This window comes from Schistocerca piceifrons, chromosome 2, assembly GCF_021461385.2.
Source record: "Schistocerca piceifrons isolate TAMUIC-IGC-003096 chromosome 2, iqSchPice1.1, whole genome shotgun sequence".
Taxonomy (NCBI): Eukaryota; Metazoa; Arthropoda; class Insecta; order Orthoptera; family Acrididae; genus Schistocerca; species Schistocerca piceifrons.
The window spans coordinates 804,783,360-804,800,301 of record NC_060139.1 but is presented as its reverse complement, the minus strand read 5'-3'; the positions used below and the strand labels follow the sequence as shown (position 1 = coordinate 804,800,301).

Genomic DNA, 16,942 nt, shown 5'->3' with positions numbered 1-16,942 from the left:
TGACAGGCCATTACTAATTTTTCTCACACTGTGCCCTTCAAGTAGAGAACAATCTACATATTGTCTACAAGGGGTGTTCCTTATTGATTTACGCTTTATTTATTCCCATCATTCAATCTACACCACCGATGCACCATTACAGTTCCAAATGTGTAGTACTTTTGATATATTCGTAGGTGGCACAACACTCCTGCACAGTACAGCCCATTTTCCCCAACTTCTGTCCTTATGTAAGCAGACAACATGATAAGTGATCACAAAAGGACACTGCTGGGACAACATGGTTTCTGTGGAAGGAGGGTGTAAATATTGAGGATATTCACAGGTGTTTGGTGGTTGTGTGTGGAGAGTACAAACAATCATGAATAACCATGTACAACTGGGTAGATGGCAGGAAAAGTGGCCACAGGTCAATGAAGAAAGTAACCATTTCTAGAAGGAAAGTGACTGTGGTAAGACCAGTGGAAGTGGAAAATCATATTCAAGAGAATAGGTACATCACATTCACAGAACTGGACTTGCCAGAAGCTCTCTGCACTGCATAGTACACAAACATTTTAAGCTCAGGAAGGTGTCTGCCAGGTGGGTTCCCAAATCCCTGAATTCAGACAAACACAACAGCACAAGGACATAGGTAGTGATCTCTTTCATCACCACAATCAGGATCAAGACAGTTTCATGTCCAAATGTGTGACTGGCAAGACTTTACTCCACTCCCTTGAGCTGGAGACCGAAGCCCAATAAATGCAGGGGGAGCATAAGGTAAGCACCCCATTCTGTACAGTGCCTTCAGTGAAAAAAACACGGCCACAGTCTTCTGGGGCATGGATGGATTATTGTAATTGACTGGCTGGAACCAGTGACCCCTATTAACAGCATGGTGTAAGTGGAGACTCTTCATAGGTTATGCCACTCACTCCAGTAGAAATGACCAGAAAAATGGGTGAAATATCTTGGAACACAACAACGCTTGTTCCCATACAAATTGGAAAACTATGACTGCCATTGCTGACATGGGGTTCCAGGTACTCCTACACCTACTGTATCCTCCTAACTTAGCCCCTTTGATTACCACCTATTCAGGGCTACAAAGAAACCTCTGTATGGACATCATTTCGCAGTGATCCAAGAAATGTGAGCATCTGTCCTGCGGTGGGTGTGGCTGGCTCCCAAAAAGTGGTTTGAGGAGGGCCTACAGAAGATACCACATCAGTGGAGCATGTTTGTGCCCAGACCAAGGCCCTTAGTGAGTGACAATAAAAGTGTAAATCAATTTGGAATGCCCCTTGTATGTTTGTTCTACAGTTTCCAGAACTCTAGTTGGAAAGTATACTGTTTGTAGGAGGTTGCAAGATTCAAGTAAATCAACATATACCTCTACAACTGACAACCACTTCACCAATAGCTGACATCCATGTCAAATTGCTTAAAATACAAATATGAGACACAACAAGTTGATTAACTCACCAATGTCTGAATAATTGAATCCTTGCGGTCGCTTTCTGCCTTCCACCTTTCTGCAGTGCTACAAGCTTCTGCCAGTCGTCTAGCCAAATCTGCACCTTCTCCCGTCCCAGTGGTTGTCTGTGCTCGCAACAGCATATTTTCATCCCTTAACACAGACGTGCTGGATTGCAGTTCATCATACTGCACCTATCAACATTCAAACACAATTTCAAAAGATGTTGAAGGCTGTGAAAACACAAAAAATTTCTTTGCATTTGAATAAATCTAACGCACTGCAAACATAGGAATACTTATGAAGTTTTGAAAAATATTACTGTCTACAAAATAAACTCTATTAACAGCAGAATGGTCCTGAAAAGAAAATCTGATGATAGTCATTTAAAAAATTACCAGAAGACCTCGATCAGACCACCTACCTAATTCTGTTTGAAGAGCCATCTCTGCTATTCCTTCTGATATCATGGACAGGAGAACATACATTCAGATAAAGACCAGTGCATTGCAATTAAAATGAATCAACACACCATAAAACAAAATATCTCAGCAGGAGACGAAGCAGTTGAAATTACCATCTGCTAATGAGGAGGATGCCCACTATAGGTGACCAATGGTGCTTTCAACATACGTGGCATGGTTTACATGAGATTACTGATGACATTTAAAGAGACTTTTTCAAGATCCTCAAGTAGCGAAACCTGAGTATTGTGTAGCTGTAACACATTACTGCATATAGAATCATGAAAAACTTCTCTACTATTCTTATAAAAAATGTTTCAGTGTGACTCTTGACCTGGATCCTCTACCACACATCAAACAATTTGAAAATTGTATGTAATGGTATGAATAAATCACTTGCTGGTTTAGCATATCACCCATGAACTGAGGTCTATGCTGATGGGCACTTTCATTTAAAAAAAAGTTCTCAGAATGAAACTGGTGTTTGTAACTAGCGGCTAATAGAATGCAACACACAGGCCCAAGTAATAAAATAGTATATTTACAAAGTTTTAGAATAAAGTCCAAAATCACTCTGGACTAATGACTGCAATTAAAAGAAGTGTATTTAGGGGAGTTGTGGATTTGGTTATCTACTAAAGGGGGCATTGATTAAATGCCAGGAAATACACAGGCAGATCTTATAATGTAGCTTGTTTTGTCCAAATACAAGACAACAATTTTCTAGTCTCAGCCACAGGTGGATTACAATTTTATTTATCACATTCAAAAGGACTTTCATCACTGACAGCAGTCTTTGATATGAAAGAGCCCACTTGTTTTGTGCCTTTGACTCAACTTTAATCTGGTGGTGTCACTAATAATAAGCCAAGAACAAAAGCACAGAACATCTCCAACAGAACCATACCAAGGAAACAATGTGATATTCAATCCAGCCTCCGGGGTTGTGTGCGATTTGCTTCAGTTACTAAGAGCTAACCTTGTACTAGCTTAGTCCTAAAGTAAATACACTACTATCTTACGAGATCTTCTGCAAATAATCCTGGTATGGTTTCACCAGAAAGTTTTGAATCTTTCTGAATGACTGACAGTGCTTGCTAGTTGGTGGTGTTTGTAAAGAGTGTACAGGCTTCTCCAATGTATATTTTGTTGGGACTTTATTAGGAGCACATGATACAGTAAATGCTACGAAATATATTAAAAGCAAATGCTATAAAAGGAAAAGTTGTGAATACATGGCCTAAAGATAACCTTAGAAAAACCACCACACAGGGAAATGCTGCCCACAAAACAAAACTTAGAGTAAGCAGGATATCATCTACACCTACAAATTCTCCATAAGTAGTGCCTAGCATTGAAGAACTGAATTTGTAAACTCTCAAACTTAAGGCCAGAATAATGTTCAGGAATTAACTATACAAACTGTGGGTTGATGCCAACTATAATATTGTCTAAATATAGCATAAAAGACAAAGTAAATTTTGTTGGGTGATAGTAGATAATTATGTTCAAAGTATAGTACAGTAATAGTAAAACAAGTGCTCAAAGGTTCTCATATGGCAGTGAAGGACTACAGATCTGTGGTAGTTCAACCAATGTCACTCACAACAATGGTTTGCATGTTATTAATGCAATGAGAACAGCTTTACACTACATGAAATGCACTAATATAATTGTGTTTGACATTTCCTACAAGATAATTTGGACCTTGCCGTTGGTGGGGAGGCTTGCATGCCTCAGCGATACAGATGGCCGTACCGTAGGTGCAACCACAACGGAGGGGTATCTGTTGAGAGGCCAGACAAACATGTGGTTCCTGAAGAGGGGCAGCAGCCTTTTCAGTAGTTGCAGGGGCAACAGTCTGGATGATTGACTGATCTGGCCTTGTAACATTAACCAAAACGGCCTTGCTGTGCTGGTACTGCGAACGGCTGAAAGCAAGGGGAAACTACAGCCGTAATTTTTCCCGAGAACATGCAGCTTTACTGTAGCTGCATCAAACCAGTCTCAGGACTGAAGACCACAACAACAACAATTTAAATCAATACTTATGTTTTAACAAAGTATGGGGCATGCAGCTTTCACAAGATTTGAAGCAGATAAGAGCAATCAAAAATTTGAGCCTACTTATATCTTGCACCTAGAGTCAGTTTGTCTATTACAACAGCTTTACATTCAAGAATGGTAACTGACCAGATATATAAAGACCACACAAAAATAACTGACACCACTATCTGCCAGATTCTTTATGGTCTCTCTGACCATTATCAACAAAGACTCACTATTAACACTGTATGTGCTTCTGAGGTTCAGGGGGTGTTACAGAGTTGCATTCCTTTATAATAATAAAAACTGTAAGACTGTAATGCATTTACTTCTGAAATGAGTAATATTTATGACAAAAGACCAGGGTTTTGTAGATAAGACATCTATTTATAATACACAGTGTATTCCTAACATCACAGCTAAGCAAGACAGATGATATGAAGGGTCTAAACTGAGTATTACAGACAGGAAACTGAAAGTTGTAAACACTTATCTCATGTGAAATGTGATCCAGAATGAGTAAATCACATGAAACAAAATACAATATGGAATCTTTGGCACAGGAGCATAGTGTGGTATAAAATACTGAAAGAGCTTAAATCTAGGCGCAAAATTATTGGGCAGCATTGCTTGCCCAAATAGTGGGTTACACGGATATACTTGCTGGCACAAGCAACATGAGTTGTGGTTGTTGATTTCTATTCTATTACATGATCAAAGTGTGTCAATAGGTAATTATTTATCATCCTGATGTAGCTTCATACCTTCCATGATCCACTCTCACAAACACACATGTTGTAAACATTTCTTCTTCTGTTGGCCAGAGGAGGTCATGAAAAATAAAGCACTGTTTCTGTTTGTTTCCCCACCTTGTCTGTTACTTGCAGTTGCACTGCATTTAACTAGACATGTCTAAGATTTGACAATTTATAGTAGCCCTTTATTACCTGTCTTATGGCTGAAGCTGTGCACACATTGACAGTTTGATAGTTTCCATATGTACAAGACTGAAAAATATTATTACACTGCTTTATATTTTCTCATAAGGAGAGTGATCCTAAGTGCAAAAATCTTAAGTTTATATGATCAGGTGGATGAAGGAGTTCTATTTAACAAAATTATGTGGAAGTACAACAAAAAGTGTTACTGACAGAATTGTGAGCAGTAAAGGCTTGTTAAGAAGTTCCTGTGTAAATCTCATGAACTGCTAAAACTGTCTTTGAATCCTGTCATATGATATCTTCCACAAGGGTGTCTATAAAATGTACATCTTTCTCATTTTAGATATATGAACCCTGAGCCAACAGTGCAATTCTAAAAAGCTTTGAGGGGCTTCCATAGTTCGTCAACACGTGAAGTATCATGCAGTATGGGGATAGGTATTGGCTGTTGTTAATAACACGACAATGAATATGTACATCCTAGCTAACACTCTGACTTCCAACTGCCTATCACATTCCTAGAAGTCTGAGTTTTCCAACCATATGCTCGGCCAAGACAAAATGTGTAGTGAGGAAATGGTGTTTTCATTTTTATTCAGTTAAAGTGTTCAGAGATGTCACAGTAGATGTGCAAAATAAGAGGACAGTATTTTCCTTAGTGGAGAAGGTGCAAATAATGATGTGCATGTCTCATGGAAACAAAAATAATTAGACAAGTCTCCAGGGATGCCCTCTAGAGCTTAGCAAGACATTGTTAGCAAACAGACAGACATTAGTACATTGAATATGGAGAAGCTACAAAACTCCAAAAAGTGAACTCTAATATATTAACAAAAATTATAAACATTTGAAAGTAAAATATAATTGTATAGATAAAAAAATCTACTCACAAAGTGGCAACAGGAGAAAACACACACAAAAAGTTTGGAAATACTGACAACATTGTATGAAAAGGATAGATTGGTACTCACTATGATGAAGAGGCTGAGTCGCAGACAGACACAGCAAAGAGACTGGTTAACAAGTAGACAAAACACACACACACACACACACACACACACACACACACACACACAAAATCACTGTCTGTGCCTGCCGCCTTGGCATGTTTCATAGACCTTCCTAGTCCTTTTCCTTCATCCCTTTTCTTTTCCCTTCAATTCATCTGCCAGGAAAAGGAGCCACTGCCTCTGAAAGCTTGTGTATTTCCAAATCTTTTATTTTTTTTTCTCCTGGTGCCACTTCATGAGAAGACTTTTTTATCCATCCACCTATATTACATTTGCAAAAAGTGAAGTCTGGCACTTGCTGAGCTAGTAAATATGTTAATTCAGTATAAATACAAAAATTGTACTGTGTCAGTTGTTATGCACCACTCAGTAATTCAAGCGTAGGATACAGAAATTGCCAGTAGGATTAAGAAGAGGGCATCGACGGGTAGCCTCCAGGGGTATAAGCCAAGTCCTGGAATTATTTACCAAAAAAAATCAGCATTGAAGCCAAATCCATGAGTAAAGATACTAGTACTGTGAGAAAAAAATTCTTGTTGTGGACTGATTAGATAAATTTTGTCTCTGGGGCAGGAGAGGCAATTTCCGATACTAACAATTCTGATGATGAAGACTGCCTTATAGCCCATGAGAAACTGGGCAATGTCCACTTTCAAGACATCATTTTTATTGATGGTGTCATGAAACCTTAGAAGTTGGTCATAGATGAAAAAATAGATTTTATCACAGAAAGTAAGTGTTGAACATAGAATGAAGTTGGATGCAGTTTAAAGCCTGTTTCATGAGTATATTGAGCATTTGACGTGATTAGTCTCATTTGCAGATATGTCCTTAGTGGAAATGTTGAAGCACTTAAATCACATAGGAAACTGAGTTGAAAAGTCAGTGCAGACTAAAGCAGCAGACACTTCCTCAGTCTTTAAAAAAATTAATTTCTGTGCTTCTGGAAAAACAGTTTTATTTTATAGCATAAGTTCATTAAAATTTGATTAGAATACTGCATTTACTTCTTTACACAGTATATGAAATGCCTTACGTAGCTACAAATTTATGTTAGTTATAGCAGGATCTGCAGCTATGACACTAACAGTTGCTTGCCACTTACGAATTTTCCTGTGTAATCTATTCTCTGCTACTGTATAAAGACAAGTCTTTGTTAAGCACTGTTAACAAAAATCTTGACCGATTTATTTCAAATTTTTACATGAGACACTAATGAACATAAAGATGGATATAGGCTATATATTTTGTAATGTAAATAATATATAAATATACATTGAATGAAGAAAGGGGAAACATTAGCAACATCTTGCAAAGCTTCTGACTGATTCACTTCAAACATTTACACGATACACTAATAAACAATCAGACGACATAGGATTGCCATATATTTTTTAAACAACAATGTACATTTAAAAAAAAAAAAAAAAAAAAAAAAAAAGGCTATGAGAAAGAAAATACTGTGCTGCAAAAATTTACAATTTCAATTTCTTTCATGCACAACTACAACAGAGGGGCACGTAAACCATTAGACAAATTTTTCCAAGATATATTCTTCTCCTTATATATAATTTAATAGAAAAATTTTATACACAATGATGTGCTGCTTTTTTTTCTCTCGCTGTTGTTTCTACAGAAACACAAAAGTTGTATTTATGGCTTATTGGCTTATGATTAGAATACTACTATGGTATTTGAATCATTTGAAATTTTGTAATCCTAACCATTTGTAGATTAAAACTATGCAAAATACTGTCACTGAAGCTACTACCCCCGCATATTCAGCAGCTGGAGATGTCTCTCCCATGCCCCATACACCAATGATCCTAACTGTTTTGCCATTCATTTTAAGTGACTTCAGTTCCCACTCAAGGTTTTGTTTGCAGAAACCATAAATAAGGCTCAAGGTCAAAGAGAGGGGTAGGACAGAGTGGGGGAGAGGTGAAATGGACCTAGAGAGAGGGGGGAGAAGGATATGAATAAAGAGAGGGGGAGGACGTGAAGCACAGACAGAGTGGGATGGGGAGTGGGAGGGGAGGGTGAGGGGGATGGGGAGTGGAGTGGGAGGGGAGGGTGAGGGGGATGGGGAGTGGAGTGGGAGGGGAGGGTGAGGGATGGGGAGTGGGAGTGGGAGGGGAGGGTGAGGGATGGGGAGTGGGAGTGGGAGGGGAGGGTGAGGGATGGGGAGTGGGAGTGGGAGGGGAGGGTGAGGGGGATTGGGAGTGGGAGGGGAGGGTGAGGGGGATTGGGAGTGGGAGGGGAGGGTGAGGGGGATTGGGAGTGGGAGGGGAGGGTGAGGGGGATTGGGAGTGGTAGGGGAGGGTGAGGGGGATTGGGAGTGGGAGTGGGAGGGGAGGGTGAGGGGGATTGGGAGTGGGAGGGGAGGGTGAGGGGGATTGGGAGTGGGAGTGGGAGGGGAGGGTGAGGGGGATTGGGAGTGGGAGTGGGAGGGGAGGGTGAGGGGGATGGGGGGTGGGAGTGGGAGGGGAGGGTGAGGGGGATGGGGAGTGGTACAGGGATGGTAGGGGTAAAGGGATGGGAGGGGTAAAGGGATGGGAAGGGGTACAGGGATGGGAAGGGGTACAGGGATGGGAAGGGGTACAGGGATGGGAGGGGTACAGGGATGGGGAGGGGTACAGGGATGGGAGGGGTACAGGGATGGGAAGGTGTACAGGGATGGGAAGGGGTACAGGGATGGGAAGGGGTACAGGGATGGGAAGGGGTACAGGGATGGGAAGGGGTACAGGGATGGGAAGGGGTACAGGGATGGGAAGGGGTACAGGGATGGGAAGGGGTACAGGGATGGGAGGGGTACAGGGATAGGAGGGGTACAGGGATGGGAAGGGGTACAGGGATGGGAAGGGGTACAGGGATGGGAGGGGTACAGGGATGGGAAGGGGTACAGGGATGGGAAGGTGTACAGGGATGGGAAGGGGTACAGGGATGGGAAGGGGTACAGGGATGGGAAGGGGTACAGGGATGGGAAGGGGTACAGGGATGGGAAGGGGTACAGGGATGGGAAGGGGTACAGGGATGGGAAGGGGTACAGGGATGGGAAGGGGTACAGGGATGGGAAGGGGTACAGGGATGGGAAGGGGTACAGGGATGGGAAGGGGTATGGGGAGAGACGGGGAGGGGATGGGGTATGGGGAGAGACGGGGATGGGAAGGGGTATGGGGAGAGACGGGGAGGGGATGGGGTATGGGGAGAGACGGGGAGGGGATGGGGTATGGGGAGAGACGGGGAGGGGATGGGGTATGGGGAGAGAAGGGGAGAGGATGGAGAGGGGATGTGGACAGGAGGGGAGGGGTATGGGGAGGGGGTTGGGGAACAGGGAGAGGTATGGGGAAGGGGAGGGGGAGATAAGCACACAGGGGGTGTGGAGTAGATAGAGCGAATTCAGGACGTAGAGCGAATTCAGGACGTATATCGAATTCCCCTACTTATTGAGCAATTGTGAAGCACTTCCGGGTTCACTAGTAGGTACAATATTTGCAAGCCTAAATCAGCATCTTAGTAAGGTTTTACTATATTTGTTTATTTTCAGATATATGCTCCGTTTGGAAGATAAGAGGAAATATACCATTAACAATGTGTTGGCAGTTGTAAAACAATTGGAGAAAGAGGAAAAGAAAGTTAAATGAGCTGTAAGATAAAGAGAGGAACACATGAAGCAGATAGGAACAAAGATCAGGTAATGTCTATTGTATGAGGGTAATCCCAAAAGTAAGGTCTCCTATTTTTTTATAAGTACATAGACCTGTTTATTTCTACAGTGGTTTACATCAGTTTACAGCTTGAACATTTAGCTATTTTTCGACATAATCACCATTTCTGTTGAGGCATTTTTGTAGACCCTGTGGCAGTTTTTGTATGCCCATGTCATACCAGCTCGCTGCCATGTTGTTCAGAAAGTTATGAACCTCTTCTTTCACCTCGTCATCGGAGATGAATTGCTTTACAACCAAACATTCTTTTAACATAGGGAACAGGTGATAGTCACTGGGCACCAAGTCAGGACTATAGGGTGGGTGGGTGATTATGTTCCACTGAAACTGTCGCAGGAGAGCAACGGTTTGCTGAGCGATGTGTGGGCAAACGTTGTCATGGAGAATGTGTATGCCCTTGCCCAACATTCCTGTTCTCTGGTTCTGAATTGCCCGTTTGAGTTTCAGCTCCGACAACAAGGTGAGAGAAGAGGTTCATAACTTTCTGAATAGCATGGCGGCAAGCTGGTATGACATGGGCATACAAAAACTGTCACAGCGTTTATAAAAATGCATCAACTGAAATGGTGATTATGTCGAAAAAATAGCTAAATGTTCAAGCTGTAAACTGATGTAAGCCATTTTAGAAATAAACAGGGCTATGTACTTATTAAAAAATAGGAGACCTTACTTTTGGAATTACCCTCCTATTAAATAACTTTTCTTCCTGTCATTTTCTCCTTAACTGCAAAACAATAAACCACACTTTTAGTCACCTGAGTTTTCTTCAACTTTTTACTGCAACTGCATGCTATAGTATTTTCATGCTGCCAAGTAAGTTCATTTTTTTTACTCCCCTTCACCATCATTCAGCCTTTTACTCACTGACTTTGATGCTCAGATTTTGTAGGAATGTGACAGTAAATGTATATCAACATCCATAAAAGATTTTTACATGTCGGAAATAGCAGTCAAAATAGGTCAAAGAATTTTATATAGCTTTCAACAAATCTGGTGCTATCTGATGAAAATAAAACAACATTAATAATAAATACCTTCTTAAGGGTTATTACTAACACACATCAGAAGGTAGCAACCTGAAACAAATGCTAGAAATAAGTGAACTACCTGTAATGCATTATTTTCCTCTTTGAGTTTCTGTATTTCCTCTAATAATTCTTTAAGCTTTCGATCTTGTTCTCTAATTACTTCCTTGTACTGAAGTAGTACACTGTTTTCGGATTCTGATAGAGTCAGCCCAGAAACACCATTGACAACATCATTTTTGGGTTTCGGTGTTACAGCTTTCACAACCATACCTACAACAAAGAAATTTTTTTCAGACATTAATAATGCATGCGGAAGTACAATGTAAACACAATGTGTTTAACAAACAATTCATTGTGCATGATGGTCATGGTGGCTGAAAATAAAAGGTGTGTATTAGCACAGTCAGACTAGACTGCTTAAATTAGTTCACATGTTAACTGTGAACAACTCATTTAATTTACACAAATTTAAAATAAATTACATTTCATATTAGTATAATATAAATGGATAGATAAAAAATCTACTAAACAAACAGTGGCAGGGGAATACATACACAAAACAATTTAACTTTTACAAGCTTTCAGAGCCAGTTACTGAGAAGCCATGAACATGCTTATAAAGACAAAATTAAGAGGAATGCGTGGGTAACAATGCTCTCTCAACTGAAACAGTAGTTCTCAAGTTATTTAATGTTAAAATTCTTGTGTCTAAAATGTACTTTCAAAATTGATGTCTTGACAACATTCTAAACAATTTTCATGGTTGGTTGGTTGGTTTGGGGGGGGGGGGGGGGGGGGGGGAAGGACCAATCTACAAGGTCATCGGTCCCTTGTTCCGAAGGAAACAATGCCACAATGGTGAGAATAAGACAATGAGACTTACAACACAAAAGAGAATGGAAGAAAAAACAACCACAACAATGACTGAAAGGCAAAAAACACTTAAATGGACAAAAAGGAACAAGAAAACCACAAAGACACAAGAAACAGGTAGAAGAGGTTAAAACAAAAAAGCAGGTTACCATGGCTGGCTGACCATGAGGATATAAAGGAAAAGCCAGCCACTCTGCAACACACTAATACCTCCACCCTGAAAGCCCTAGGGTCCACGGACACACAGGAACAAAGGACATGTGCTAAAACTTAGAGCAAATGACAAAGCTCACCCTCACAAATAAAATGTAAAACTACAGCTGCTGTTGAGGCATTGTCATCTAACACCAAAGGTAGGGTGCTGGGAAAGTTTAAAGTCCGCCGCACAGCGGCTAAAAGTGGGCACTCCAGCAAGACATGGACGACAGTCATTCATGAGCCACGGCGGCACCGAGGTGTGTCCTCGCGACGGAGGAGGTAACCATGTGTCACCCACATATGGCCAATGCGGAGCCGACAGAGAACCACAAAGTCCTTAGAGTCCTCGCGAGGGGTGCGTACTGAGGTCTTCCAAACATGTGTGTCTCATGGGTTGATCGCTGTTATCAGTGTTTTATGCCCTCTCTTCACTGCATATTCCCCAACATCTCTTCTGGTTGCTTCTGCTTTTATAATATGTCTATACTATTCTGTTCTTTAATAATGAACCTCATGTTTGTATATTAATGAACCTTAAGAATTGTGAAAAAGGAGTGCACCATGACACCACTGTGCACACTAAATTGCGACAGGGGAAGATAAAAACCTGTGGCAGACAAGGTAAACCTGTATGAGATTACTTAGTGGGCCTTAATAATCATTATGGCCAGAGGACTTGGGTAAAATGATTATGATTGTGTTTTGTGTGCTTGTGGTACACAGTTTATGAACAGAATTATACTATGCTTCCCAGTGCAAAATACTTGCTTACCATCTGCACGATTTCTTAAGCTACTCCCTCCCTCTGCCACCCCCCCCCCCCCCCCCCCCATGTACAGGCGTTGGAGGGGGGAGGGGGGGAGAGGGAGGGGGAGAGAGGGGGGGGGGGGAGAGAGAGAAGAGAGAGAGAGAGAGAGAGAGAGAGAGAGAGAGAGAGAGAGAGAGAGAGTGTTCTTCAACCTTAAAATAAAAGGATAATCATATGATTCTTACCTTCCAAAGCTTTAAAAAGCCGACAGAATTCATGATCCAGAAGCAGATCACTAGGCTGCCTAGGACGCAACTGTGGATGTTTTGCAGCTTTGCTATAAAGTTCATGTCTGGAGACGCTACTTAACTTATCAAGGAATGTTTCAAGTCCAATGCGTTTCTCAATCAGCTGGCAGAGATTTTCCTAGTAAAAAATACAGAAAAATATGATATACTGTTAATTAAGCAACGAAGTGTATAATTTTTTAATATAAAGTTTAGCAACTGCTTTGAAAATCAAACAAATTTCCACTACTGCTGCTACACCACGCATATTAAAAAAATTAGTACTTTTTTTATGTGTACAGAAGAAGACATTTGCTTAGTGAAACAACTTGCTATTGACAATCCCCCCTTTACCGAATGCCTAAACAGATCAGTTCACATAAAACAAAAATTAACAAACACAAGTTTAACAACAAAATAATTGCAAAAATAATATTCACCTTTTGTTTCTTTCAGCACTGTGAACATTTCTGCTATCAGGCGTGCAAGGGCTTTTTATGACTGTTTCTACTTTCCTGCACTCCAATTTATAGAAAATACAATACTAATGGTTGTGACTATGAGCTGCAGAAACAAAGGAAAAAGACCCCATTAGGAATTATTGTAGTTTTTTTGACAGTTGCAGAAATAATCTCCAGCTACATACATTATACAAAATGTATAGAAGAATGACAAAAAAGAAGTGTTCAACCTAAATTCTCAAAATGTGTCTGATGGAAAACTTGTTTTCTATAACTTTCCTCCACATCCCTATGCCCATATCTGTGAACACTCCAGTTAATATCAAAATTGGTTGATCCCTACTTCAACCATCCGCAAATGTATGTAGAACACTATGAAGTCAAGTTTCCTTGTTCATAGTAACTGGGCTTTACATGTATTGTGTTTCACATTACCTACCTACACCTTATAAATACTTACATCAGACAGTGTACTTTATTTTGCATGTAGACATTGAACTGTTCATAGAGGTATGTCCTACATACAAAACGTTTTATGACATCCAATGTTGCAAATGCACATGGCACTTCTTCGTAAGTTTTTTTAAAAGAAATTCTCTCTGTGACCCACAAATGGAAACAGAAAGAAAATGTTGAATGCTCCCCAATATACACTCTGAATAGTTAAATCTGTAGGCATTGTCTCATAAGTTGACAGAGAGATGACACTATATCCTTGGAAGTCTGTCTTTGTTAAATGCTATGGCATAATGCACCTCATATGTATAACTTGAGCTGCAGAATAGTTTTCATTACAATATTTTTTAAAGTGGTTTCCATTCATCAAACAAATGAACTAAAATACCATGTCAACACAAAATTACATTTTGGAAGGTCTGACACTAACAGAATATCTTCCAAAGACAATATTCATAAAGAGTCCACTCTTTCATTTTCAACAATTAAGAAATACTCTTATTTCCTGAATATGATTTATTTGAAAGAAGTCCCAAAAATGCAACCACAGATAAAAACAGAGAGAAAGTGAACAACATGATATTGGACAATTCGCAGTGGAAGATGTATGAAATAGCTGATGCTCCAAGCTTCTCTGAAGAAATATTTTGCATAAGAATTGTTTGTGTAACATTTATTGAATACTGACCAAAAGCAACTGCCAAAATGAATTTCTCACCAATCTTAGGAACATTTTAAAAAGAATACTGGTTATTTTATACATTAACTTGCTTGTGTAAAATACAAATTTGCAGCTTGCATGTTAGTTTCATTGCTTATTTTGTTAGAGAAGCTTCTCATTTGGCAATGAAAGACTGGGCAGAACCCATTTTAGATCTTTCCAACACAAAAAAACTTTGAGGTGATCACCAGGAATCAAACTCAGGCACTCTGCCTCAGTAGCCAGCAACATTAACTACTAGACCATGGAGGTTGCCCACAATATTTGCCAAGAGGCTAGACAGTAAAAGAGACAAATCAGTCAAAAGTACTTCGATAATGAAAAAACTTAAATGACCGAAATGAGAATTGTTGGAACTCTTATTCTGTTCAATATATTTGGACCACCCCACATTTAATAAAATTTATGGAAGCCATAAAGGAGTATTTTGAAGAGACTCCATAATTAAATTTCAGGGATGCAAAAAAATGTTCAAATGTGTGTTAAATCTTATGGGACTTAACTGCTAAGGTCATCAGTCCCTATGCTTACATACTACTTAACCTAAATTATCCTAAGGACAAACACACACACCCATACCCGAGGGAGGACTCGAACCTCCGCTGGGACCAGCTTCAGGGATGCAATCTACTTACTAGAAAAACCTTGGACACAGTGTAATGACCTAAAAGGAAACTACTTTGAAAAATTAGGATGTTTTTACAAAGAGCAGACATGTCAGGAAATTTTTCTTCACTTATAATTACAACCAACAATATTTTAAAAATTTCCTTACACGGTTACCTAGTAACAGTTCACAGTTTGGCTCATTTTATTGTCCGAATACCATAAGACTTCTTATATAGATGAAAAATAATTACAGTAAGCAATTAAAATAAGTCATGAAATGAACTAAGGGAACAGCCAACTAAGGGAACAGCCACAGCTTAGCTAACAAAAGTCACTTCAAAAGAAATGAGAAATGGTTTCGATATAGGAAAAAAATCTCTGGTCAGATAAATCATTACCTCCTCTGACTATATCTTTAACACAATTACCACTACTTTAAAGTGTCTGTCATTTGTGATAGTAATACTTGATCTACATCTGTAGATGGTCTCTCACACACTCACGAGATTAGACAGTCCCCATGATTACAAAAATCTTTTGAGTACTTACCAACTAACTACTTTATGTAAGAATGAATGTTTGTGTTTACTCATGATTTCTCACAGAAGAAGCATCAAAGTGAATCATTAACATGATTACTCAATGACTTATTTGATAGATTAATGAGTTGTAGGGCACAACCATGGAAATAATGGCTTGAAGCTTTTTATATGATAGGATTAGAGAGTGGAGAGCCCTGATGTGGGAAGTTCAGGAACAAATAACACATATGGTGAAAGAATTGGCAGGTGACCAGGCAAAAAAAAAAAAAAAAAAAAAAAAAAAAAAAAAAAAAAAAAAAAAAAAAACTCCTTATGTTGAAAAATGGTGATGACTATTACATACAAACAGGAACAATAAAAGGCCTGCACTTGTTAAAAAAAAAAGTTGCAACTGATTAAGTCGCACACAGTGATACACAAGAGAGTGGAATTCCTTCATTAGTTAAACTGAAAAATGAATTAAAAGACTGTGAAAAATTAGAACAAGTTCTAGTCCTATTTAAAGGAAGAAGGAAAGAAGATCAGAGTTTAATCTTCTATAAACAATGAGGTCATTCATTGGAGACTGAGCACAAGCTTCGATTAGGGAAGGATGGGGAAGGACATTGGCAATACCCTTTCAAAAGGAATCATTCCAGCATTTGCATTAAGTGATTTAGGGAAATCACAGAATAGGGATGGCTGGTCAGGGACCTAAACTGTTACCATCCTAGTTGCAAGTCAAGTGTAATAACCATTGTATCACCTCGTTCAGCTCCAGCCATGCTTACCCAAATAATCAAGCATATAGACACAGAAATAGCTATCAGGTAAGAAATAGATGTAACTGGACAAGTGCTACACAGACAAGTGGTTCCTAAGATGATCACTGGTGAACGCAACATGAAATATGACTATTCATTCATAGAACACATTTCTACTAGCAATTACAATGCCTTGTGACCACTACAATTAAAAATACTGCTGTTATTGAAACTATGGGGCCATACTTGCAGCTGGTATAGTGAAACCATTTTTGCAACTATGTTTTCTGAACAGTATAATACAAAACATTAGTGCTTTGCGAAATATTTAATGTCAGTGTTAAGTTTTTCCACAAAATGACTGAGTTAAGCTTTGAGTGTGAAAGCCTTCGACATCCATCTTCTCGAATGCTTACTTACAGCTGCATGTCAACCTCAATGGAACTTACAGCTTCTGTGACACCTATTTACAGCTGCCAGGGCACACTGTTAGTTCTCTGTCAAACATGGGTACATCAGAAACATCCGCCATTTTAGACATTAGGAATTAGCAGAAAGGTTTTTCCAAGTTTGAGGCATTTGATATTGTATGTAACACAAGGCCTCTGTATGCCCATACCATGGGTAG

General features: G+C 39.6%; 1 protein-coding gene across 4 annotated transcripts in view; it reads right to left on the bottom strand.

Moving 5' to 3' along the window:
• Positions 1 to 16,942, bottom strand: part of LOC124776650 (general vesicular transport factor p115) — a 223,626-nt gene that overhangs the window by 74,613 nt on the left and 132,071 nt on the right. For all 4 annotated transcript variants that reach the window (XM_047251738.1, XM_047251739.1, XM_047251740.1 and 1 more), the window contains 3 exons: positions 12,741 to 12,921; positions 10,756 to 10,946; positions 1,468 to 1,653 (listed from right to left, as the gene is read on the bottom strand). In XM_047251738.1, the coding sequence (XP_047107694.1) occupies positions 1,468 to 1,653; positions 10,756 to 10,946; positions 12,741 to 12,921 (558 nt within the window). The remainder of the gene's footprint in view (positions 1 to 1,467; positions 1,654 to 10,755; positions 10,947 to 12,740; positions 12,922 to 16,942) is intronic.